This window comes from Erinaceus europaeus, chromosome 3 (genome assembly GCF_950295315.1).
Source record: "Erinaceus europaeus chromosome 3, mEriEur2.1, whole genome shotgun sequence".
Classification (NCBI taxonomy): domain Eukaryota; kingdom Metazoa; phylum Chordata; class Mammalia; order Eulipotyphla; family Erinaceidae; genus Erinaceus; species Erinaceus europaeus.
In genome coordinates, this window is record NC_080164.1 from 141732928 (window position 1) to 141757831 (window position 24904).

Consider the following 24904-nt stretch of genomic DNA (forward strand, 5'->3'; position numbering starts at 1 on the left):
TATATACACAATGGAATACTACTCAGCTGTAAAAAATGGTGACTTCACTGTTTTCAGCCGATCTTGGATAGACCTTGAAAAAAATCACGTTGAGTGAAATAAGTCAGAAACAGAAGGATGAATATGGGATGATCTCACTCTCAGGCAGAAGTTGAAAAACAAGATCAGAAAAGAAAACACAAGTAGAACCTGAAATGGAACTGGGTATTGCACCAAAGTAAAAGACTCTAGGGTGGGTGGGTGGGAAGAATACAAGTCGAAGAATGATTCAGAGGACCTAGTGGGGGTTGTATTGTTATATGGGAAACTGGGGAATGTTAAGCATGTACAAACTATTGTATTTACTGTTGAATGTAAAACATTAATTCCCAATAAAAAAGGAAAAATAAATAAAACAACAAGGGCAACAAAAGGGAATAAATAAATAAATATAGAAAAATTTAAAGAAAGAAGGGTACTACTAACAAAAAAAAATACATATTAATATGAGAGAGAGCAAAGCACAGAGAGGAAAAAGAGATGTAGCGAGAAAGAAGAGATGAGAACAAGAGCATCATTTTGGCACATGCAGTATCAAGGATCCAACTCACTTTAAAGTCCAAAACGCAAGCCACTGTGCCTTTTCCAGGCTGTACTTCAAAATATTTTTTAAAATAAGTTAAATACAAACACCCAGGGCCAGTGAAATAGCTCAACTAGACAGCTGTACTGCTCTGCCATATACTCCACTCAGTTTTGAGCCCAGACACCACTGCACTAAAGGAAGCCTTGATACTGTGGTCTCTTTCCCTGCCTCTGCCTCTCTGCCTTCTCTGTCATTATCTACACACACAAGTGCGTGGGCCAGTACCTTTAGATTAGAGGGGGACTATCTCATAGTAGGTAAGGGGTGCTGACACCTATCTGGAGAGATGTGAAAATGTACCTCTAGGGGTTGAGTGGTGGCACACCCGATGGAGCACACGTTACAATGCACAAGGACCCAGGTTCAAGCCCTCAGTCCCCACTTGCAGGAGGGAAGCTTCACAAGCAATGAAACTGGGCTGTAGGTGTTTCCTTCTCTCTGCCTATCTCCCCATTCCTGTCAGTTTCTCTCCATCTCTATCCAATAAATAAATATCGATAATCTTTTTTTTAATCATTAACCAGAGCACTGTTCAGCTCTAGCTACTGGTGGTGCGGGGGATTGAACCTGGGACTTTGGAGCCTTAGGTGTAAGAGTCTCTTTGCATAACCATTATATCTACTCCCACCCAATAAAAAATATTTTTAAAGGGAGGCAGGTGGTAGCACAGCAGGTTAAGCACAGGTGCCAGAAAATGCAAGGACCAGCGTAAGGATCCCGGTTCAAGCCCCTAGGTCCCCACCTGCAGGGGAGTTGCTTCCCAGGTGGTGAAGCAAGTCTGCATGCAGGTGTCTATCTTTCTCTCCCCGTTTTCCCCTCCTCTCTGGATTTCTCTCTGTCCCATCCAACAACACCACCACCAATAACAACAATAACTACAACAATAAAAACAGCAGGGGCAACAAAAAGGGAATAAACATTAAAAAAACAAAATTGGGGAGTTGGGCGGTATAGCACAGTGGGTGCAAAGCACAAGGATCGGCATAAGGATCCCAGTTCGAGCCCCCGGCTCCCTATCTGTAGGGGAGTCGCTTCACAAATGGGGAAGCAGGTCTGCAGTTGTCTATCTTTCTCTCCCTCTCTATCTTCCCTCCTCTCTCCATTTCTCTCTGTTCTATCCAAAAACAATGACATCAATAATAATAACTACAACAAAACAAGGGCAACAAAAGGGGAATAAATTTTTTTTTATTTTAATATTTTTTAAAATAAATGGTATCTCTAAAGAGAGAACAGGAGGGGGGAAGATATATATATATCTATATACAGATATAGATATACATACATATTCCTGCTATGAAAGTGGTGCAGTGGATAAGGAGTTAACCGTATGCAGACATGAGGTCCCAAGTTCAATTCCCAGCATTACATGTGCCAGAGTAATCCACTAATTTACTCTCCTTAATCCATTAATTAATAACTTTTTTTAAAAAAAATTGTACCCCTGTAACAATAAATTCTGTGAACTAACATTTCCTCAAATGTGGTAAAAATAAAATATGCAAGTAAAAGAAACAGCTCTCCTCTAGTATAATCAAATACACCATCTAGTTTTCATTGTCTTCTTTTGGCTAGAGACAGAGAGGCAGACAGAAAGCGAAGAGGCCACACCACTAACATTCCTTCAGTGCAGTGGGGGCCAGGCTCAAACCTGGGTCCAGTACATTGCAAAGCAGCACACTATTTAAGCAGGCTATTTTACTGGTCAAACCATCTAAATTTCAAGAATAAAAAAAAAAGAAATCAGAAAATCTCTTTATATACCATTGTCTTTTTTTCTTTTAGTATTTTATTTACTTATTAATGAGAAAGATAGGAGGAGAGAGAGAAAAGAACCAGACATCACTCTGGTACCTGTGCTGCCAGGAACTGAGCTTAGGACCTCATGCCTGGGAGTCCAAGATTTATCCACTGCACCATCTCCCGGACCACCCAATGTGTCTTTTTTAAAGTATATTTGGTTTGTTCTTAAAAAGTTACCTGATTACAATCCAGCATGCTTCTTGCCACAAATCCGGGGTGATTTCATCATCATCCTCATCATATTGCATATCTGCAAAAACAAAAATATAGTAGTACTCAGCTACCACAAAATACCACTAGTTAATATTAGTGTTTAGAGTACCAGTAACTGTAACAATAGTAGTTACAGTTAATAATATGAGGGTCTTACTCACTGCTACACAGAAATCAATCTTTTACTCCACCTTTCTAAAATTTCCCACTAAGATATATACATTGGGGTTGGGGAGACAGCATAATGATCATACAAAAAATGTCACGCCTGAGGCTCCAAAACCCCAGGTTCAATCCCTAGCACCATCACAAGCCACAGCTGAGCAGTGCTCTGACAGCTCTACGTCTTTCTCTGTCATGAAAAATAAATATTTAGGGAGCCAGGAAGTGGTGCAGTGGGTTAAGCGCATACAGTGAAAAGTACATGGACCGGGGTCAGGATCCCAGTTCAAGCCCCCAGCCCCACCTGTAGGGGGTTCCCTTCACAGGTGGAGAAGCAGGTCTGCAGGTGTCTAGCTCTCTCTCCCCATCCTCCCCTCCTCTCTCGATTTCTTTCTGTCTTACCCAACAACAATGTAGTAGTAACAACAAAATAACAACAACAATAAACAACAAGGGCAACAAAAAGGGGGAAAATTTTTTAAATTAATAAATAAAGGTTCCAGGACTGGGGGAAATATAGGCTCTATAATGGAAATGTGAGGTTCCTGCTGTCTTAGGGTTCAAAAAGACAATGGATAGTTATTGTTATCATCACATTATTTGGTAATTGGGTTAACTTTGAAAAGTCCTTTTGTTAGGGTTTGCTGTATAGTACCCAGTATCTTGTATATAGCTGTGCCACCGGTTGCTTCTGATCTACTTGGTCTAGGCTTTTGAGAGTCCGCATATCAAATACACAGCCTATATATTAAAAAGAATCAATCTGTGTTTAAAAAACTTCGAGACATACAATCAATTTTCCCCCTCATATTAATTAACTAGTGATTTATATGACTACACTTTTGTGGAGCTGTATCCCTCCTATCCTATGGTTCTGTTAATATCTCCTTTCTTAAATAAAAAAAGAATTAAAAAAATTAATAAATAAAAAGAAAAATATTTAAAGACATATACATTGGAATATTTCTATGAATGTCAGTCAGGGATCGGGAAGGTCCAGCCCTTAGGTCTTAAAAGGTCCTCGGAATCATTTGGTCTGGTCTTGCCAAGGCCACCACAGCTTCTTTAATGACAATATCAAATGCTATTTTATTCCTTGTAACTTTACTGGGTGCTTAATGGTATACGGTACAAATGTTGATACATAAGTGATAATTTTTAAGCTGATAATTTTATATGGCCAATGAATGATGTTATAAATCTCCAAATGGCCCTTGGTCAAAAAAAAAAAAAAAAAAAAAAAAGACTCCCCACCCTGATGTAGGTCAAATCCACATAGGTATTCTTTCTATATATAAAAAGGCCTAGGGAGTCAAGTGGTAGTGTACTGGGTTAAGCGTAGGTGGCACAAAGCATAAGGACTAGTGTAAGGATCCCTGTTCGAGCCCCCGGCTCCCCATCTGCAGGAGAGTCGCTTCACAGGCGGTGAAGCAGGTCTGCAGGCGTCTATCTTCCTCTTCCCCTCTGTCTTCCCCTCCTCTCTATATTTCTCTCTGTCCTATCCAACAACAACAACAACAACTACTACAACAATGAAAAACAAGGGAGACAAAAGGGAAAATAAATAATATTTTTTTAAAAAAAGACCTTATTACTATGGTTTAATAATATAAAATGCATAAATGTATATTTCCCACCTTCTCTAGAAAGGTAGGAAAAGTCTTAATAACTAACCACAGGAACTATGAGCAAGCCCATACTCCTCAGAGACTACAATGAGAATTTAGGGTAAGGGAATAGAGCCAGGAAAGGGCTCCAATATCTAGATGACATTTTAAGGTGTAGTGGTCCGTAATAACATTTTATGTATCTACGTTTATGACAGGCTATACTTCCCCATGCTGGCCACAATTACATATCCTATTCACACATTTCTATAATGGGCATCCCTACCATCAAGATATTAGGGTCTATCTCTCCTTGCCTTGAACCTGGGTGAGTACGTCAGTCTCCTATAAATAAAAGAATGTGCTATGTAACTGTAGATCACATGAGGCAATGCAGTTTCCACAGTTTGCTGTAAGTTGTTTCTGGTGCCTTGCACTGCCATTTGGCAGTCCCAGTACTGGTAAATCTGCTTATCCTGGAAGGAAATCCAAACCATACCCTGACAGGTCCCTTCCAGAAGCTCCACTAAGCAATCCTACTTGTGGAGTGCTCCTAGTCAAGGAGTCGCACCTGCGAGTGAGCATTCCAGATCATCCAGCCCCTCAGCTGGCAACAACAGTCTTTGGGTCTTCCTAATTGGTACATACCACTGAGTAGTAAGTTGATCCTATTATGGTCTGTCCAAAATCTAGACCCATGAAGACTGTAAACATGTTAATATTTTTTAAATGTCCACCAGGAGCTGTGGCTTTTTTAAAAAATTTATTTATTCCCTTTTGTTGCCCTTGTTTTATTGTTGTAGTTATTAGTTATTGTTACTGATGTCGTCGTTGTTGGGTAGGACAGAGAGAAATGGAGAGAGATGGGGAAGGCAGAGAGGGGGGAGAGAAAGATAGACACCTGCAGGCTTGCTTCACTGCCTGTGAAGCGACTCACCTGCAGGTGGGGAGCCAGGGGCTCGAACCAGGATCCTTATGCCAGTCCTTCCGCTTTGCACCACCTGCGCTTAACCCACTGCACTACCGGCGACTCCCAAACTTGTTAATTTTTAAGGAACCAAATCTGGAGGGGTAGCTCTGTGGGAACAGTAACCCGAGCAATACAGCATTTGAAAAGTCAGGGTGTCCTATTTTCTAATTAGTCTTTCTGTACAAGAAAACACATGTTCCTATTTTTTTTAATATCCTAACTTGTATTTTTACATATAAATGCAATTTCTTTTTTTTCTTTTTTAAAGATTTTATTTACTCATGAGAAATGATAGGAGAGAGAGAAAGAACCAGACATTACTCTGGTACATGTGCTGCCGGGGACTGAACTCGGGACCTCATGCTTGAAAGTCCAAAGCCTTATCTACTACACCACCTGCCGGACCACATAAATACAATTTCTATAGTCTTACATATTTATATTCTGTAAACCTTGAGTTTTGAATGCAAAACTTGATGCATCTAAAAAAATATTTAATAAATGCTTATGAACTGGAATTAAACACCAGGGGAGATTTATGAAAAATAAAAGCATTTAAATAACTGAGAGATCGCTAGGCTTTTTTTGTTTATGTCTTGTTTTGGTTTTGTAGAGCCACAGCCTCACACACAGCATGGTCTCACTGTTCCAGGTTGCCTTTTCATTTAAGAGACGGGGTCAGAGAAAGAGCTTGCTGGGTAAGGTGAATGGTACCTTATTAGATGACTTGAATCCTGACTATGTGGGAGTACCATGAGCACCAGGGAAAGCTCTGGTGTGGGAGCTCTCACACACTGCCTCTAAGTGGGAAAAGTGGCCCAGGAAAAATAAAACGTATGCATGTGCAAAACCCTAGTTAGGGGTGTGGGGGATATTAAAGAGAAAGTGAAAGACACCACTGTACCAAAGTTTTCCCCAGTACCACGGTATTCTCGTGTAATGCTGGGGCTCAAACTCGGGCTGCAGGTGGCAATGGAGCACCCTAACCAATAAGCAGCTATCTCTGCAGCCCTGACGTTTCTAGCTTTGATGACGGAATAGAAATGAATATCACAGGCATATGGGGCCAGGTGGTGGCGCACCTGGTTGAGCACACATGTTACAGTGCACAAAGGACCTAGGTTCAAGTCCCTGGTGCCCCACCTGCAGGGGGAAAGCTTCACAAGTGGTGAAGCAGTGCTACAGGTGTCTCTCTGTCTCTCTCCCTCTCTATCACCCCCTTCCCTCTCAATTTCTGACTGTTTCTATCCAACAAATAAATAAAGAAGATTTAAAAAATTTTTTTTAATATATTATCACAGACATACATAAAAAAAGTGATGTCCGGCTCTCAAACCCCCCAAAAAAAAAAACTAAGTATATATTTTAATACACTAAGACATGATTATGAATGATGCGCAAAAAGAAAAAGGATGTTGGCCGTCCCCGGTAGAATACATACGATCTGAGAACTGTTATCTTGTGGGAAGAGTTGTCATCTTTTAAGACACTTTATTTAGACTTCTGACAGCATGAAGAAATGCCAAACTAGACCCAATTTCGCCTCCCACCCACCCCCCCCACAAAAAATTTCTCTGTCTTAGATTTACTTTCAAGAGTAGCCCAAAGCCTGGTAAAAGCTGACACTCAAGGGAGCCGGGTGGTGACGTACCTAGTTGAGCACATGTTACAATGTGCAAGGACTCGGGTTCGAGCCCCTGGTCCCCTCCAGAAGGCGGAAAGCTTTGCAAGTGGAAGAAGTACTGCAGGTGTCTCTCTGTCTCTTTCCCTCTCTACCTTCTTCCGTCTTGATTTCTGGCTGTCTCATCTATCCAATAAATTTAAAAAATTAAAAATCAAAAGAAAAAGCAGACACTCAGAACTACTCAACCATCCACTAGGACCACTAACTCCGTCTCAAGAGAAATCTAAAAAGAAAAAAGAGAGAGAACCTTTTGCTTCAGTCAAAAGCGGGTGTCTTAGGCCTCTCTGCACGGTTTTTCACTACGGGAAGACGGTACAAGCTTCTAACCCGGAGCGTAATGAGGGGGTCGCCCAAACCCCGAGCAGCCACACAGTGCTGTGGGCACCCAGCAGCCCGGGAGCCTTCGACTCGGGCCTGGGGACGTGGGATTCACGGATGGGACACCCGTGGAGCGGGGCCGCTAAGGCGGGGCCCTAAACCCCCCAGTCACCTCGCTCCCCACGTTTCTCCCCCTAGATGGGTAGCCGCGGAGTGTCCCGAGCGATCCATCACCTACCTTCGTCCGCATCATACATGTTGGCAAATAGATCCCGACCTCCGAGCAGAAGAAATCAGACAGAAGGGCACAGTTAGTGGCTACCCGCCCCGCAGCAAGACACCGAGTGGTTTCCGTATCCGGTGTTCCCAGAGTCCTCTGCGCCCTTCCGAAGGCCGCCCACAAGGTGAGATCTGCGCCTGCGCAGACGGGCGGCCAAAGTGTTCCTGGATTGGAAATGTGCACGCGCAAATTCTGGGTCACTGCTTCCTGCTGGATTTTGGGAGTTAGGCTCTTCTGGTCTTGAGAATCGGGTTCAGCCAAGGAAAGCTAGCATTTTATGTTGTTGACCAAATAATGAATGATACCAGATGTGGGAAAGCAAAAGTATGTAATTAAAATATTTTAATATGAGGGTGAGTCTAAGGCAATGATGCTCTACATTTCTAAAGACATCCTGGTGGTCTGGGAGATGGCTCAGTGGATAAAGCTCTGAACTCTCAAGCATGAGGTCATGAGTTCAAGCCCCAGCAGCACATGTACCAGGGTGATACCTGGTTCTTTCTCCTATCTTTCTCATTAATAAACAAAATCTTTAAAAAAAAAAAAATCCTGAAAAATGCAGCTTATGAAGAAAAAGTTGTGTCAGTGGTGGCCCGGTGAAGCAATCTCTAAGGGAGTTGCCAACCTACTATGCCCACGCCGTTCTCGCTAACTGCCTTTGCTTTTAAGGAGGGTCGCAGCCTTCATCGCTTTTCATCGCGAGAGTGAGTGGGATTAGATGTCGGGGGAGGAGCCCGTGGGAGATGACTGACAAGTGATTGGTCACACGTGGTCCCGCGCTCCAGGCTGGGACTAAACGCGCTCCAGGGTCCCGACTCCGCCAGCTTTACCCGCGGCCGAGTCCTCATGCTGCCCGCACGTCTGGCTGGCAGGTTGCTGACCCCCTTCTTGCGGGGATCCGCTCTCGCTGTGCACTGCCATGGCCGCCAGTCGCGGGTTGCCTCTTCTACCCAGCACCTTTCGGGCCAGGACCGTGGGCATCCTAGAGGCCCAACGGCGACTAGGACTTACGAAGGAGGGCCCGACCTGCAGGAGCATTTTTTCTTCCCGGAATACGTGCTGGAGCCCGAACCCGAACCGAACTTGGAGGATCAGGTGCGGGAGCTGCTGCAGAGGCAGGAGGAGGAGGAGCGGCAGCAGCAGCAGCGGCGGGAGGAGCGGCGACAGCAGAAGCTAGCAGCCAGACTCTGGGAGCCGCGGGCAGTGGAGCCCTCGGACCTGGTCGTGCCGCCCAGCGGCGTGTTCTGCCCAGGCTGCGGGGCGGAGCTGCACTGCCAGCATCCCGAGCTGCCAGGCTACCTACCCAGCGAGAAGTTCCGCGGCGCCGTGGAGCAGGCAAGCGGCGGGCTGTCGCGGGTCGTGTGCCAGCGCTGCTGGCTGCTGGTGCATCACCGGCGCGCTCTGCGCTTGCAGGTGAGCCACCAACAGTACCTGGAGCTGGTGAGCTCCGCGCTTCGGCGGCCCGGACCCGCCCTGGTCCTCTACATGGTGGACCTGCTCGATCTCCCCGATGCCCTGCTGCCCGACCTGCCCGCGCTGGTGGGCCCCAAGCAGATAATCGTGCTGGGGAACAAGTTGGATCTGTTGCCTCAAGACAGCCCCAACTACAGGAAGCGGCTCCGGGAGCGACTGTGGGATGACTGTACCCGAGCGGGGCTCCTGCCGCACCCTCATCATCACAGAAAGTCACCTAACCCGGGCGGGGACAGGCGGGATGGTGCTGATCCACCGGCCGGGGCCCCCCCGTTGCTCAGGGACGTGCGGCTGATCAGTGCCAAGACGGGCTACGGGGTTGAAGAGCTGATCTCCGCGCTGCAGAGCTCCTGGCGCTACCGTGGCGACGTGTACTTGGTGGGCGCCACCAACGCGGGCAAGTCCACTCTCTTCAACACGCTGCTGGAGTCCGACTACTGCATCGCCAAGGGCGCGGAGGCTATCGACCGTGCCACCATCTCCTCTTGGCCAGGTTAGCCGTAGGAGGCCCGCCCTGTTGTTGTCCTGAGAAGCTTGAGCGTTGATTCTAGCCCAGGCTCCTAAATACGGTGGATCCCAGGGACTGTCGAACATTTTCAGCATTCGGTTAAGATTCTCGCCCTGCTTTGGTCACACCTCTCTTCTAAGTCAGGTTTGTGTGTAGAAATTCTAGAAATCCTACGTTGGAGAGCACTTCTGCGGTATACTCACTGTAGATGACCCAGGGCACAAAGAAAAGTTGCAGCTGTTCTTTTTGAAGCCTTTGTGAGTTTCTCCAGCGGGTGCTTCCTTTTAAAACTATTTGAACCTCTACCCACCCACCCCCTCCATTTTTTCATACCTTAACTACATCTTTGTTTATTCAGTGTACCATATACATCTAAATAATTTATTGAGGTAATATGCTGTATAGAGAAGGAATGTCAGCATTGTGATTTTCAAGAACTTATATAACTACAAAACAAGTCCCCTGATTGTATTCAACATCTGGAATATATATATATATATATATATATATATATATATATATGGGTGTGTGTGTGTGTGTTTCTCCTTTGAAACTAGTGTCTAATAAGATTTCATCTCTGTTTTTGGACGTGGGTTTAATTATGCACAGAAGTGCTTTCATTATAGATGGTAGTATGGTGAGAATGGAAAGAGAGAAGTGCTGCAGAATTAGGATTCGACTGCTAGTAGTCTGTGAGCATTTCCTTATCTGTAAAAATAAGGATTTTATTTTTTCTTTTCTTTCATCTCTGGCTTAACTACTCCAGGCTTTGACAGAGACCGTAGTAACAAAGCTTCCTTCACTGCAGTGGAGGCCAGGCTTAAACCTGGCAGAGAAGTGCAGTTAGGTGAGCTATTTTGCTGGTCCAGAAGGGATAATTTTATAGAAGAATGATAAGCTTAAGTGAGATGGATCATAGTATCCAACATTATCAAAGTTGATTTTTCTCTCTTTTTTCTTATACTATGTTTATTAAAGCGTGTTTAATCTTTGGTCTTTTAGGTACTACATTAAATCTTCTTAAGTTTCCTATTTGCAACCCAACTCCATACAGAATGTTTAAAAGGCAAAAACGGCTTAATAAAGATGCAGCTAAAGCTGAAGAAGATCTTGGTCAACGAGAACAGAATCAACTTAATCTCTTGAAAAAGCACAGTTATGTAGTAGGTAAGAGTCTTCTGTTGGGGCAGGGATAGATAACATAATGGTTACGCAAAGAGACTGTCACATCTGAGGCTACAAAGTCCCAGGCTCAATCCCCTGCACCACCATAAACCAGAGCTGAGCTGTGCTCTAGTAAAGGGGAAAAAAAAAAAAAAAGTCTTCTGTAGTATAGGTTTTTTTTTTTTTTAATTTTTTATTTAAGAAAGGATTAGTGAACAAAAACATAAGGTAGAAGGGGTACAACTCCACACAATTCCCACCACCCAATCCCCATAATCCCCCCCCTCCCATGGTAGCTTTCCCATTCTCTAGCCCTCTGGGAGCATGGACCCAGGGTCGTTGAGGATTGTTGAAGGTAGAAGGTCTGGCTTCTGTAATTGCTTCCCCGCTGAACATGGGCGTTGACTGGTCGGTCCATACTCCCAGTCTGCCTCTCTCTTTCCCTAGTAAGGTGTGTCTCTGGGGAAGCTGAGCTCCAGGACACATTGGTGGGGTCTTCAATCCAGGGAAGCCTAGCCAGCATCCAGGTGGCATCTGGAACCTGGAGATTGAAAAGAGAGTTAACATATGAGGCCAAACAATTTGTTGAGCAATCATGGATCCCAAGCTTGGAATAGTGGAGAGGAAGTGTTAGGGAGGTACTCACTGCAAACTCTAGTGTACTTCTGCTTTCAGGTATGTATTTTGCAGTAGTTTATGGATACGTGTGCACATAAGCTCTCTCTCACAGAAACTGGTGTATATCTAGATTATGGGACTTTGTTAGAAAGTGAACTACCTGAGATGAAATTAGAGTGTACTATAAAAGGAAAGGTCTCACCCGAGTAATGAAGTTGAAGGGTTGTCATTCCACACGTGAAGTCTCTGGATACAGTCTGAGGTGCATATTGAGGTGGCAATCGTTGCTTTGGTTAGGTTGTGATCGGCGGATGCAATATTATTTGGTTCGGATTGGGAGATGCATACAGGAAAGTGGGCCCTATCCAAGGGTTCCAGGACTGGGGGAAGTAGGGGCTCTATAGTAAAGATGTGAGGTTCCTGCTGTCTTAGGGTTCAAAAAGACAATCGATAGTTAATATTATCATCACTTTATTTGTTAATTGGGTTAACTTTGAAAAGTCCCTTTGTTATGGTTTGCTGTACAGTACCCAGTATCTTGTATATAGCTGTGCTATTGGATGCTTCTAATCTACTTGGTCTAGGCTTTTGAGAGAGTCCGCATATCAAATACACAGCCTATATATTAAAACGATTCGGTTTGTCTTTTGAGAAACTTTGAGACATACAATTAATTTCCCCCTCTCATATTAATTAACTACTGATTTATATGTCTACATTTTGCTAGGAGTGTACATAAACACCATTCCCACCACCAAAGGGCTGTGACCCATCCCTCCCGCCCACTCCCACCCCCCACTGGCCCAGGAAGCTACATGTCTACCCCTCACCACTGGGTTTTTACTTTGGTGCCCTACTTTGTAGTATAGGTTTTATCAGGTCTATTTTAAAATTCTTTGGTGAGCAATGTGAAGAACTACTGCCTGGAGTAAGCGGGTTATAAGAGAGATTACTTTCTCTTTCTGGAACTCTTTAGAGGTAAGGCTACTGTTTGGAAGAGTCCAATGTGCTCTGAAAATTGAGGTATAAGTTGCTTGGAGAAACCCAGGAAAGGAATCATGTTGTCCACAATGCCACTGTCAGTAGCAGAAAGAAGCATTTTCGCTAAGACATAGTCCCTCACTTCTGCCAGTGCATTGCTGTTGGCTCCATGCAGCAGCTAGATTTTCCCTGTTTGCTTGGTATCAGAGTTTGCTAAAGGGAGTCAGCAGTAGCGCAACGGGTTAAGTGCACATGGTGCAAAGCATCTAGGCTAAGGATCTCGGTTGCGGGTTAAGTGCACATGGTGCAAAGCATCTAGGCGTAAGGATCTCGGTTCCAGTGCTGGGTTCCCCACCTGTGGGGGGGGGGGGTCGCTTCATAAGTGGTGAAGTACTGCAGGTATCTGTCTTTCTCTCTCCCTCTCTGTCTTCCCCTCCTCTCTCCCTTTCTCTCTGTCCTGTCCAACAACAGCAGCATCAGTAACAACAATAATAATAACCACAACAATGATAAAAACAAAAGGGGGAAAAATAGCCTCCAGGAGCAGTGGATTCCTGGTGCAAGCACCGAGCCCCAGAAATAACTCTGGAGGCAAATAAATAAATGAGTTTACTAAAAACGGTTCAATTTACTATCCTCCTCATGAGCCTCCACTCACTGTACACATCCATTCATACATTTAATCACTGCAGGAATCTATTGCTTGTGTAAAAAAGCAAACGCATCATTGTGTCTCATTTTGTACACTACTAATGTTAATCACTTGTTAGAGGCAAACATAAGAATCACTTGTCTGAAACTAGGGTGATAGCATAATGGTTATCAAAAAGACTTTCATACCGAGGCTCTGAGGTCCCAGATTCAATCCCCAGCACCAAACTGATAATTCCAATATGATTTGTTCTAGGGAGAGTTGGAAGAACCTTCTCATATTCAAAAAAACAGGAGGAGGAAGCTGACTTTGAGTTTGATGCTGACTCTCTTGCCTTTGACATGGGAAATGAGCCTGTTAAAGTTGCTGAAAAGTCCATCAAGCGAGTAGAATTGACCCCACAAGATGTGAAAGATGCCCACTGGTTTTATGATACCCCTGGAATTACAAAAGAAAATTGTGTAAGTATTTGATTTCTTCTAGAATTGCTGTCATCTGCATGAGTATTGCCTCACCTGGGAGAACACAAAAAGAAGAGTATGCTTTGACTTTAGACTCAGATCTGATTCTTTCATAGGAACAATTCAGAGGTGGATCTCTATGTATGTCATCGAGTTCTGTATGGTGGATCCATATAGATCTTCCCTTTGTTTCACAGATTTTAAATCTGCTAGCCGAAAAAGAAGTAAACATTGTTTTGCCCACACTTTCTATTATTACAAGAACGTTTGTGCTTAAACTAAGAATGGTGCTATTTTGAGGATCTATATGGATCTACATGTATGTCGTCTTACATGTATGTCATAAAGTTTACTGCTAATAACTTGTGTTATTGTGATTGTCACTCTAGGAAAAAAGACATTTAGAAAATCGTAGATTTTGAGGCTTGGAAGTAATAATCAATATCCAGAAGGTTGGCCACTTTTTCCATGCTTTAATTCCTTCTATAACATATCCAGCAATTGAACATCTAGTTTGAACTGAAAGAGTGAACATCAGCTAAAGCAGTGTCACTTCACCTCCCAAAGTATATCTCTGTTGAACAGAACAATCTCTTCCTGTAACTTGTGCCTATGGTTCCTCAAAGTTATATAGAAGAATTATAAAGCCTGTTTCCCTGGGAGATTTTAATGTACTTTTTAAATTATTATTTTTATTTATTTATTTTGCCTCCAGGGTTGTCACTAGGACTCGGTGCCTGCACTATGAATCCACTGCTCCTGGAAGTTATTTTTCCCTTTTATCACCCTTGTTGTTTATTGTTGTGGTCATTATTTATTATTATTGCTATTATTGTTGTTGGGTAGGACAGAGAGAAGTCAAGAGAGGAGGGGAAGACAGAGGGAGAGAGAAAGATAGACAGCTGCTTCACCGCTCATGAAGTGACCCCCCTGCAGGTGGGGAGCCGGAGCTTGAACCAGAATCCTTATGCTGGTCCTTGAGCTTCTTATTTTTTTTAAACTTATTCCATTAGGTGGGGAGATAGGAGGGAGGCCAGAGCAGTGCTCTGGCATATGCAGTTCTAAGAAGTGAACCTCATGCTTCCAAGTCCAAGCAACACCTCCCTGATCACCCTCAAAGCACATTTTTTACTCTACCCTTCTCTTTCATTGGTGCACCCAACAAACATGAAGCTCTTACAGTGCTGGTGTAATATAAATTATGTCTTCATTATTGACAGCTATTCTCTCTTACAGGTGAGCTTTATAGTTACATTGGGGGTAATAGGTCATGGAAATAGGCTGGCTATATATCAATCCAGGCCCCTCATTGGAACTTTTTTTCCCAAGAGCACTATTCAGCTCAAGTTTATGGTAGTGCTGGGGATTGAACCTGGGACTTTAGTGCCTCATGAAAGCCTTTTTTTTTTTTTAATTTATTTTCCCTTTTGTTGCTTTTGTTGTTTTTTATTGTTGTTGTAGTTATTATTATTGTTAATGATGTTGTCTTTGTTAGGACAGAGAGAAATGGAGAGAGGTGGGGGAGACAGAGGGGGAGAGAAAGATAGACACCTGCAGACCTGCTTCACCGCCTGTGAAGTGACTCACCTACAGGTGGGGAGCCGGGGGCTTGAACCGGGATCCTTATACTGGTCCTTGCGCTTTGTGCCATGTGAGCTTAACCCGCTGCGCTACCACCTGACTCCCATGAAAGTCTTATCTTCCCAGCCCAGGACTGCTTTCTATTAGTGGTCTGTCACCTTAACTTCATTTATTCCCTTTTAGACTCAGTTCAGGGATAGCAGTTACTTTAGTCAAATGTCAAACTGTCAAAAAAGTCTGCCCACACAGTAAAGCCCCAGCAATAACGCAATAATAATTTTTTTTTTTTGCCTGTTCCAAGAATGGTGTGACTATTTCATATTTTAGAGCACTCAAACTTGACCTTAGGACATGAAATTACAATGTGGCTTTCCCTTTTGTTGAAATACTACTCCTCAGAAACCCTGATCAGTTCAGCATATTTTCTGTTTTGGGATTGAATTATCAATGTTTTCAGTTAACACCAATGTTGCCATTTAGGTGCTGCTGACGTAAGCTAGTAAGTCTTGTACTTCTCTAAAGCTGTTTAGTCATTACTCAAGATTAAGTTGTAAAATAAGAGTAGATACTTGTAAATTGATTCATTTAGACCACTAATATAAATTTTATGTACAGCAAATTCTGATATACTATGTTTTATTGTGAGACCTGTAATATTTTATTTTATTACTTTTATCATACAGGTGAGACTATGTCCTATCTCCAGTGAAAGTAATTCTGTAAAACATCTCCCCTTTACTTCACAGATTTTAAAACTGCTAACAGAAAAAGAAGTAAGCATTGCTTTGCCCACATATTCTATTATTCCAAGAACATTTGTGCTTAAACCAGGAATGGTATTGTTTTTGGGAGCCTTAGGCCGTATAGATTTTCTGCAGGTAAGGACGGTGTGCACCACTGAAAAGTAATTTAGTGTTGGGGTTTTCTTTGAGGCAGATAGATGAATAAGACTGGCAAAGTGTAGAGTGATTGAAAACTTTTTTTTTTAATTTCTTTATTGGAGGAGTAATAGTTTACAGTGAACAAGTAAAATATAATAGTTTGTACATGTGTAACATTTCTCAGTTTTCCATATAACAATTCAACCTCCACTAGGTCCTCCTCCACCATCATATTCCAGGACCTGAACCCTCCCCAGAACCTTTTACTTTGGTGGTGGTTTTTTTGTCGGTTTGTTTGTTTTACCAAAATACTGCTCAGTTCTGGCTTATTGGTGCTGCTGGGGATTGAACCTGGGATTTCAGAGCCTCAGGCATTTAAGTGTTTTGCGTAGCATTATGCTATTTCTCAATCCCTGAAAACTTTTTTAAATATTTACTTTCATCAGTGAGATCAAAGCACTCAGTTCTTTGATCAGCACTCTGCCTGTGGTAGTTCTGGGAACTGAACCTTGAGCCTCTAGGGCCTCAGGCATGTATGCTTGTTATTGCTCCTACCTCAGTATCTCCCTGACCTAAAACTTTTGTGTTGTTGTTTAAATTTTTTTTCATAATAACAAGTTGGGCAGCCTGGAAGATGGCACAGTGGATAAAGTGTTGGGCTCTCAAGCATGAGGTCCATAGTTAGATATCCAGCATTTTATGTGTTCTGGTCCACTCTCTATCCTCCTCTCTGTCTCTCATTAATAAATAAGTGAGGGGCCAAGTGGCGTCACACCTGGTTAAGCACACACATTACAGTGCACAAGGACCCAGGCTCGAGCCCCAGGTCCCCACTTGCAGAGAGGATGTTTCACACATTGTGAAGTAATGCTGCAGGTGTCTATCTCTACCTTCCCTCTCAATTTGTCCCCGTCTCTATCCAAAATAAATAAGTAACATTAAAGTAAGTCTGAAATTTAAAAATATGTTAAATATTAATAATAACTTAGAAATCTGGCGACGTAGCTCAGTTGCAGAGTATGTGCTCTATATGTATGCATCCCTGGGTTTGGCACAGACCCACCAAAGTATAAAAAATAAAGACTTGGAGAAGATCTTGGAAATAGCACAGCTATAAAGTGTGTGTTTTGAGTTCTATACTAGGTATCATGTGAGAAAACAAATGAAACTCCATTGGTGGAGCAGTGGTTGGTCCCTTGTAGATTTTTTTATTAGTGATTTAATATTGATTTACAAAATTACAGTAGTTTCCATAGTGTAGTGGTTATTGTATTCACCTCACACAAAATTATAAGATAGTGGTCCGGGGTAGGTGGCGCAGTGGATAAAGCATCGGACTCTCAAGCATGAGGTCCTGAGTTCAATCCCTGGCAGCACATGTACCAGAGTGATGTCTGGTTCTTTCTCCTTTCTCTCTCTCCTCCTGTCTTTCTCATGAATAAATAAATAAAATCTTTAAAAAAATATATAAGATAATGGATATAATTCCACACCTTTCCCACCACCAGAGTTCTGTGTCCCCATTCCCTCCATTGGAAACTGAATTAGTTCTCCCAAGATCACAAATATGGATTGACAGTTATTTCTACAACTGTATATATTTGCCCATTGTTTCTATGGTCCTGCCTCGTCTTCCTTTTTTTTTAATATTTTATTTATTTATTATTAGATAGAGACAGAGAAATTGAAAGGGGAGGAGGAGATCGAGACAGACAGGGAGAGAGACACCTGCAGCCCTGCTTCACCATTTGTGAAGCTTTCCCTTTGCACTGCTTCCTCTTCCTAAGTCACACCTACTACTTTCCTTTTTCTTTTTCTTTTCTTTTTTTTTTTTTAAGTTCAGATCCCTCTGGTCATCTTCCCCTAACATTTATCTTTCTGGAAATATGGGCCAAAATTCTTTATGGTATATAGAAAGTAGAAGATCGGGAGTCGGGCTGTAGCACAGCGGGTTAAGTGCAGGTGGCGCAAAGCACAAGGACTGGCATAAGGATCCCGGTTCGAACCCCGGCTCCCCACCTGCAGGGGAGTCGCTTCACAGGCGGTGAAGCAGGTCTGCAGGTGTCTGTCTTTCTCTCCTCCTCTCTGTCTTCCCCTCCTCTCTCCATTTCTCTCTGTCCTATCCAACAATGACAACAACAATAATAACTACAACAATAAAACAAGGGCAACAAAAGTGAATAAATAAAATAAATATTAAAAAAAAAAGTAGAATATCTGGCTTCTGTAATTGCTTCTCCACTGGACATGGTCAATCCATACTCCCAGCTTGTTTCTGTCTTTCCCTAATGGGGTAGGGCTCTGGAGAGGTGAAGTTCTTGGACACATTGGTGAGGTCGTCTGCTCAGGGAAATGAGGATGAAATCATAGTAGCATCTACAACTTGGTGACTGTAAGGTGGTAAGATATAAAGCAGAACAAAATGTTTAATAAACAGGAACCAGAAAGTAGGAATAAGACAGGTGACAATAAGGTAAATCTAGTTTTAATAGTTTATTTATATATATTTCATGATGTAGACAAAAAAGGCAAGAGGAGGGATGAAGAACAGAGCATCACTCTGGCACATATGATGCTAGGAACTCATTACAAGTCCAGCAGTGTGCCACTTCCCACACCCATTAGTGTGTGTGTGTGTGTGTGTGTGTGTGTGTGTGTGTTAAACCAGGAGAGTGTGACTCAGCAGTATAGTGTATGTGGCATTTATGTGATGCTGTGGATTGAGTCACAGTACCAAGGAGGAAAAAATAATAACCTGAGGTGGGGAAATGGGAGGGAACAGTAGGCCTTGGGGGGGAGTTAAAATGGACTCTTGTGAGGAGGAGCTTATCAATCAGCATTTCCTCCATAAAGTGATACTGAAATTTAGTGGGAATCGCACCAAAGTAAAAGACTCTGGGGTAGTGGGGGTAGGGGGTGGAAAGAGAATAGACCTTAAAAACAAAATGTTGGGCGGGGGGGTAGATAGCATAATGGTTATGCACAGAGATTCTCATGCCTGAGGCTCCGAAGTTCCAGGTTCAATCCCCCACACCACCATAAACCAGAGCTGAGCAGCTCTCTGGTGTTTCTCTCTGTGTCTTTCTCTGCATCTCTCTCAAAAAAATAAATAATAAATCAATAAAATACTTTTAAAAAATAAAAACAAAATGTTGAATGGCTGGGAGGTGGCAGTGGATAAAGTGTTGGACTCTCTCAAGTATGAGGTCTCAAGTTTGATCCCCATCATCAGGTGTGCCAGAGTACTGCTCAGGGTCTCTCCTCTCCCTCTCTCTCATTAATAAATAGATGATAAGTATTTTTTTTTAAAGTAAATGTTGGCTATTCCACACAGCTCTATATTTAAAAGAAGATATTATATTCTGTGTTATTATGGAAATCAGTTAGACTTGTGCACAAAGTTAATATGGATTAAGTAAATTCCACTTTTCTTGCCCCCTGCAGGTAGGGACCAGGGACTTGAACCCGAGCCCTTGTGCACTGTAATGTGTGCACTTAATCAAGTGTACCACCTCCCGGCCCCTCCCATTGATTTTAATAATGTTATTATTATTTTTTTAAGATTTTATTTATTTATGAGAAAGATAGGAGGAGAAAGAACCAGACATCACTCTGGCACATGTGCTGCCGGGGATCGAACTCGGGACCTCATGCTTGAGAGTCCAAAGCCCCATCACTTTGCCACCTCCCAGACCACAATAATGTTATTTTTTTATTATTATTCATTTTATTTTTGAGAGAGATGTAGAGAGAGACACACACAGAGAAACACCAGAGCACTGCTCAGCTCTGGCTTATGGTGGTGCAGGGGATTGAACCTGGGACTTCGGAGCCTCAGGCATGAGAGTCTGTTTGCATAACCATTATGCTATCTCCCCTGCCCAATAATGTTATTTTTAATGGTTGGCAAGAAGCATATCAGAGGTATCTTTTTTTTTTTTCAATTGTCACCTTCAGTGTCTAAATGAAGCCAGGCTGCTTTATTCATACTCATATGGCCATAGAGCCCCCACATCAGCTTGGTAACTAAATCCAAGGTTCTATTAGGATCTACTTTAGAATGATGTGGCTCCCCAAAGGAATCATAATTTTATATAAACTGCTGAGATGTGCAACTTCTACCCTTTATGTGGCATAAATATAGTTGAGTTACAGCTGCCATCCTAGCACATCATACAGGGAGCTTGATTAATATATTTTTCTTTTGTAATTGTATCTCGTAATGAGCTCACTGCAGATTTCTCACTGTGTATAATCACTTCTTTCTTCCTTTCTTAGGGAAATCAATCAGCTTGGTTTACAGTTGTGGCTTCCAACTTCCTTCCCGTGCATATTACTTCTTTAGACAAGGCAGAGGCTGTATACCAGAAACATGCAGGTCATACTTTACTCAAGGTGAGGCAACATACTTTAATGATTGCATGATTAGGTTGGCGTACGCTTTGATAGTCCACATCCCCTCTAAGAAAGCCTTTGGGCCTGGCAAGATAGCTCACCTGGATAACATGCTTGTTTTGTCTGTGTCCAACGCCTCTTCAAACTGTTCCCCACCACACTAGAGGAAGCTCTTGTGGTCTATTTCCCTCTTTCTCAATATTTCTGTCTCTTTTTGTCTTTTTGATCACTGTTCTGTGCAAAAAAAAGGGGTGGGGGGGGCTTTGTAAGTGGTGATGCAGGCCTGCAAGTGTCTCTCTGTTGCTCTCCCTCTCTATCACCCCCTCCCCTCTTAGTTTTTCTCTGTCCTATCCAATAGGTAAGTAAATAAAATGTTTAAAAATAAAGAAAGAAATGAAGTAAGGCTGGCAAAATAATTCACTTGGATAGCACACTGCTTTATCATGTATGTGATCCAGGTTTGAGCCCAGCCCCCAGTGCATTGAAAGAAACTTCTTCCTCTCTCTTTCTTTGTGTCTATCTGGAAAAAGTCACTCCAAGCAGTAAAGCCTCAAGAGGACCAAAAAAAAAAAATCTTTTTATTTTTAATGATGTAGTTGGGGTAGAGGAGGATGAGGAGACAGCTCACCCAGTAGAGCCCACAAATTGCCATGCATAGGGACCCAGGTTCAAGCCCTGGACCACCATATGGGAGTACCATGCAAAAGGGAAAGAGTGGAGGGCCAAGGAGATAACATAGTGGTCATGCAACAGACTTTCATACCTGAAGGTCTAAGTTACCAAGTACAGTCTTCAGCATTACCATAAGCCAGAGGTGAGCAATACTATGGTTTAAAAAGAAAAAAAAAGTAGTGGGGGGAGGGGGGCAGGCGGTAGTACAGTGGGTTAAGTGCATGGGGAGAAAAGCACAACCTCAGGCTCCCCACCTGCAGGGGGGTCACTTCACAAGCGGTGAAGCAGGTCCGCAGGTGTCTGTCTTTCTCTCCTCCTCTGTCTTCCCCTCTCTCCATTTCTCTCTGTCCTATCCAACAACAATGACAGTAGTAACAATAATAATAACAATGAACAACAAGGGCAACAAAAGGGAAAATAAATAAATACAATAAAGTTTTAAAAAATAGCCTCCAGGAGCAGTGGATTCGAGGTACAGGCACAGAGCCCCAGCGATAACCCTGGAGGCAAAAAAAAAAAAAACTAGGGGGACCAGGTTGTAGCACAGCTGGTTGAGTGCATGTCACAATGTGCAAGGACCTGGGTTCAAGACCCCGGTCCCCACCTAAAAGGGCAAAGCTTGAGCTTTACAAATAGTGAAGCAGGGCTACAGATCCCTCCCTTCTCTTTTTCTCTCTGCCTTTCTTAGTGTTTATTTTGAGGTTAAGCACATGCTGCGCAAAGCACAAGGACTAGCATGAGGATCCCCACCTGCAGGGGAGTCGCTTCACAGGTGGTGAAGCAGGTCTGCAGGTGTCTATCTTTCTCTCCCCCTCTCTGTCTTCCTCTCCTCTCTCCATTTCTCTCTGTCCTGTCCAACAACGATGACATCAACAACAATAACTATAACAGCAATAAAAACAAGGGCAACAAAAAGGAAATAAATTTTTTTAAAAAAGTGAGCCCATTGGAACAATGAAATATGGTATGAGCAAGGCAGAAAGAAGAGTGTTTTAGGGAATTTAATTTGAACTTTCAAATACCACAATTTTTTTTTTTTAATCTCAATGGAAGGTTCCAATGGGTGGAGAAGAACGAATGGCAGAATTTCCCCCTCTTGTTGCCGAAGACATTATATTAGATGAAGGACTTGAAGTAACTGAAGCAGTAGCTGACATCAAGTTTTCCTCTGCAGGTAATTTCACACCAGGCACTTACTGGGGTGGGGGGTGGAGTGGGGGAGACACCCCCCCCCCCCAAGGATCAAGTCTTGCCGGGGTAAGAATGACCAGGGCTTCATACGCTAGAGGCATATGGACTGCCACTGACTGAGCTACATCCTGAGCTACAAGCTCTTTTTAAAGAATAAACAAAATAGCCTTATTGACATCCAGTACTTTTTTTTTCCTTTTTTTTTTTTTTTTACCAGAGCACTGCTCAGCTCTGGCTTATGGCGGTATGGGGGACTAAACCTGGGACTTGAGAGACCCAGGCATGAAGGTCTCTTTTTTTTTTTTTTTTTTAATTTTTTATTTAAGAAAGGATTAGTGAACAAAAGCATAAGGTAGGAGGGGTACAACTCCACACAGTTCCCAACACCCAATCCCCATAACCCACCCCCTCCCATGGTAGCTTTCCCATTCTCTATCCCTCTGGGAGCATGGACCCAGGGTCGTTGAGGGTTGCAGAAGGTAGAAGGTCTGGCTTCTGTAATTGCTTCCCCGCTGAACATGGGCGTTGACTGGTCGGTCCATACCCCCAGTCTGCCTCTCTCTTTCCCTAGTAGGGTGTGACTCTGGGGAAGCAGAGCTCCAGGACACATTGGTGGGGTCTTCAATCCAGGGAAGCCTAGCCAGCATCCTGGTGGCATCTGGAACCTGGTGGTTGAAAAGAGAGTTAACATATGAAGCCAAACAATTTGTTGAGCAATCATGGATCCCAAGCTTGGAATAGTGGAGAGGAAGTGTTAGGGAGGTACTCACTGCAAACTCTAGTGTAGTCCTGCTTTCAGGTATATATTTTATAGTTTATGGATACGTGTGCACATAAGCTCTCTCTCACAGAAACTGGTGTATATCTAGGTTATGGGACTTTGTTAGAAAGTGAACTACCTGAGATGAAATTAGAGTGTACTATTAAAGGAAAGGTCTCACCCGAGTAATGAAGCTGAAGGGTTGTCATTCCACACGGGAAGTCTTTGGATACATTCTGAGGTAAAGCATGTTGAGGTAGCAATCGTTGCTTTGGTTAGGTTGTAATCGGCAGATGCAATGTTATTTGGTTTGGATTGGGAGATGCATACGGGAAAGTGGGCCCTATCCAAGGGTTCCAGGACTGGGGGAAGTAGGGGCTCTATAGTGAAGATGTGAGGTTCCTGCTGTCTTAGGGTTCAAAAAGACAATCAATAGTTAATATTATCATCACATTATTTGTTAATTGGGTTAACTTTGAAAAGTCCCTTTGTTATGGTTTGCTGGACAGTACCCAGTATCTTGTATATAGCTGTGCTAGGCATGAAAGTCTCTTTACATAACCATTATGCTATACCCCCACCCATCCAGTACATTTTTATCAAAATATGCCTTAACTGATGAACTCAGTATATTAAGAAATACATACTAGTTTATTCATAAACTATTTTCAAAATGAATTTGGACCCTTCTCACAAATGTTCTGTATGCTTTTAAGTAAAAAAAGAGTAGGAGACTCCTTTAATCTCCAGTATGAACAGAGCCCTACTTCATTGTATTTGTGTGGCAGGGGTTAAACCTGGGGTCTCATGCATGCTGAGCATTCCCCCTTCCCATTGAGCTATCTCCCCAGCTTCGGGTTTGCTGGCTTTATTAAGGTGATTATTGTGGCCAGATAGGACACCTGCATTGTCGTGCTTGTGACCCCGGTTTGACCAGCACACCACATGGGGAGTTCTATGGTGACACTGAGGGAAGCTTCAGTGCTGTGATCTCTCTCTTCCTTTGCTGTCTAATTGAATGAACCTAGAGTGGTGAAATCGTGCTAGGTACAAGGTGTCAGCAACACACACACAACAATTGCTAATGCCATTTTGTGTTCTGTTTGCATACCTGCATAGGTTGGGTTGCAGTGACACCTCACTTTAAGGACAAATTGCATCTCCGTGGCTACACACCTCAAGGAACAGTTCTTACAGTTAGACCCCCTCTCTTGCCACATATTGTCAATATCAAAGGAGAACGAATCAAAAGAAGTCCAGCCTATAGAACCATGAGGCCTCCTTCCCTTGTGTACAATCTGCGGAATACAAAGAAAAAGTAGACAAAAAAAAAAAAAAAAGAAAAAAGAAAAAGTAGACAAATAAAACTTTTTTAATTCTACAGTGTATACGTGTATGTACCTAAATCTACCTAAAAAGTTCAAGATTTGGGAGTCGGGCTATAGCGCAGCGGGTTAAGCACAGGTGGCGCAAAGCACAAGGACCGGCATAAGGACCCTGGTTCGAACCCCAGCTCCCCACCTGCAGGGGAGTCGCTTCACAGGCGGTGAAGCAGGTCTGCAGGTGTCTATCTTTCTCTCCTCCTCTCTGTCTTCCTCTCCTCTCTCCATTTCTCTCTGTCCTATCCAACAACGACAACAACAATAATAACTACAACAATAAAACAACAAGGGCAACAAAAGGGAATAAATAAATAAAATAAATATTAAAAAAAAAGTTCAATATTCTGCCACTGCTATTTTAAGACTCTGAGAACAGATATCATTTATTTGGAGTTGAGAAAGCAACTTAAGAATTGCATATAAAGAAAAAGGGCAAAAAACACTTTTCTCCAAAATGCATTGTCTTAAGATGGAGGAGAGTAAGTAAGTGTCTCTGCTCCATGTTGGGCCCAAGAATGCCACA

General features: G+C 42.9%; 2 protein-coding genes across 4 annotated transcripts in view; one reads left to right on the forward strand and one right to left on the reverse strand.

The window, feature by feature from the left end:
• The window catches only part of POLR2B (RNA polymerase II subunit B), a 50337-nt gene extending 42561 nt beyond the window's left edge, over positions 1 to 7776 (reverse strand). The window contains exons 1-2 of the mRNA XM_007523860.3: positions 7621 to 7776; positions 2606 to 2678 (exon numbers count right to left, since the gene is read on the reverse strand). Of these exons, the coding sequence (XP_007523922.2) occupies positions 2606 to 2678; positions 7621 to 7639 (92 nt within the window). The 5' untranslated portion in view covers positions 7640 to 7776. The remainder of the gene's footprint in view (positions 1 to 2605; positions 2679 to 7620) is intronic.
• A 105-nt stretch (positions 7777 to 7881) lies between these two features.
• NOA1 (nitric oxide associated 1) lies at positions 7882 to 24680 on the forward strand. 3 transcript variants are annotated; one of them, XM_060188019.1, is made up of 8 exons: positions 7882 to 9628; positions 10646 to 10810; positions 13314 to 13519; positions 15847 to 15873; positions 20260 to 20376; positions 22102 to 22222; positions 24119 to 24308; positions 24344 to 24680. In XM_060188019.1, exons 1-8 carry the CDS (start codon positions 8509 to 8511, stop codon positions 24354 to 24356), a joined length of 1959 nt encoding a protein of 652 aa, XP_060044002.1. In that variant the 5' UTR covers positions 7882 to 8508; the 3' UTR covers positions 24357 to 24680. The 3 variants fall into 3 exon arrangements, with proteins under 3 accessions (XP_060044002.1, XP_060044001.1, XP_007523932.1); XM_060188018.1 differs by having other exon boundaries at positions 15847 to 15978; positions 24344 to 24679; XM_007523870.3 differs by lacking the exon at positions 24344 to 24680 and having other exon boundaries at positions 15847 to 15978; positions 24119 to 24331.
• The last annotated feature ends 224 nt before the right edge of the window (positions 24681 to 24904 follow it).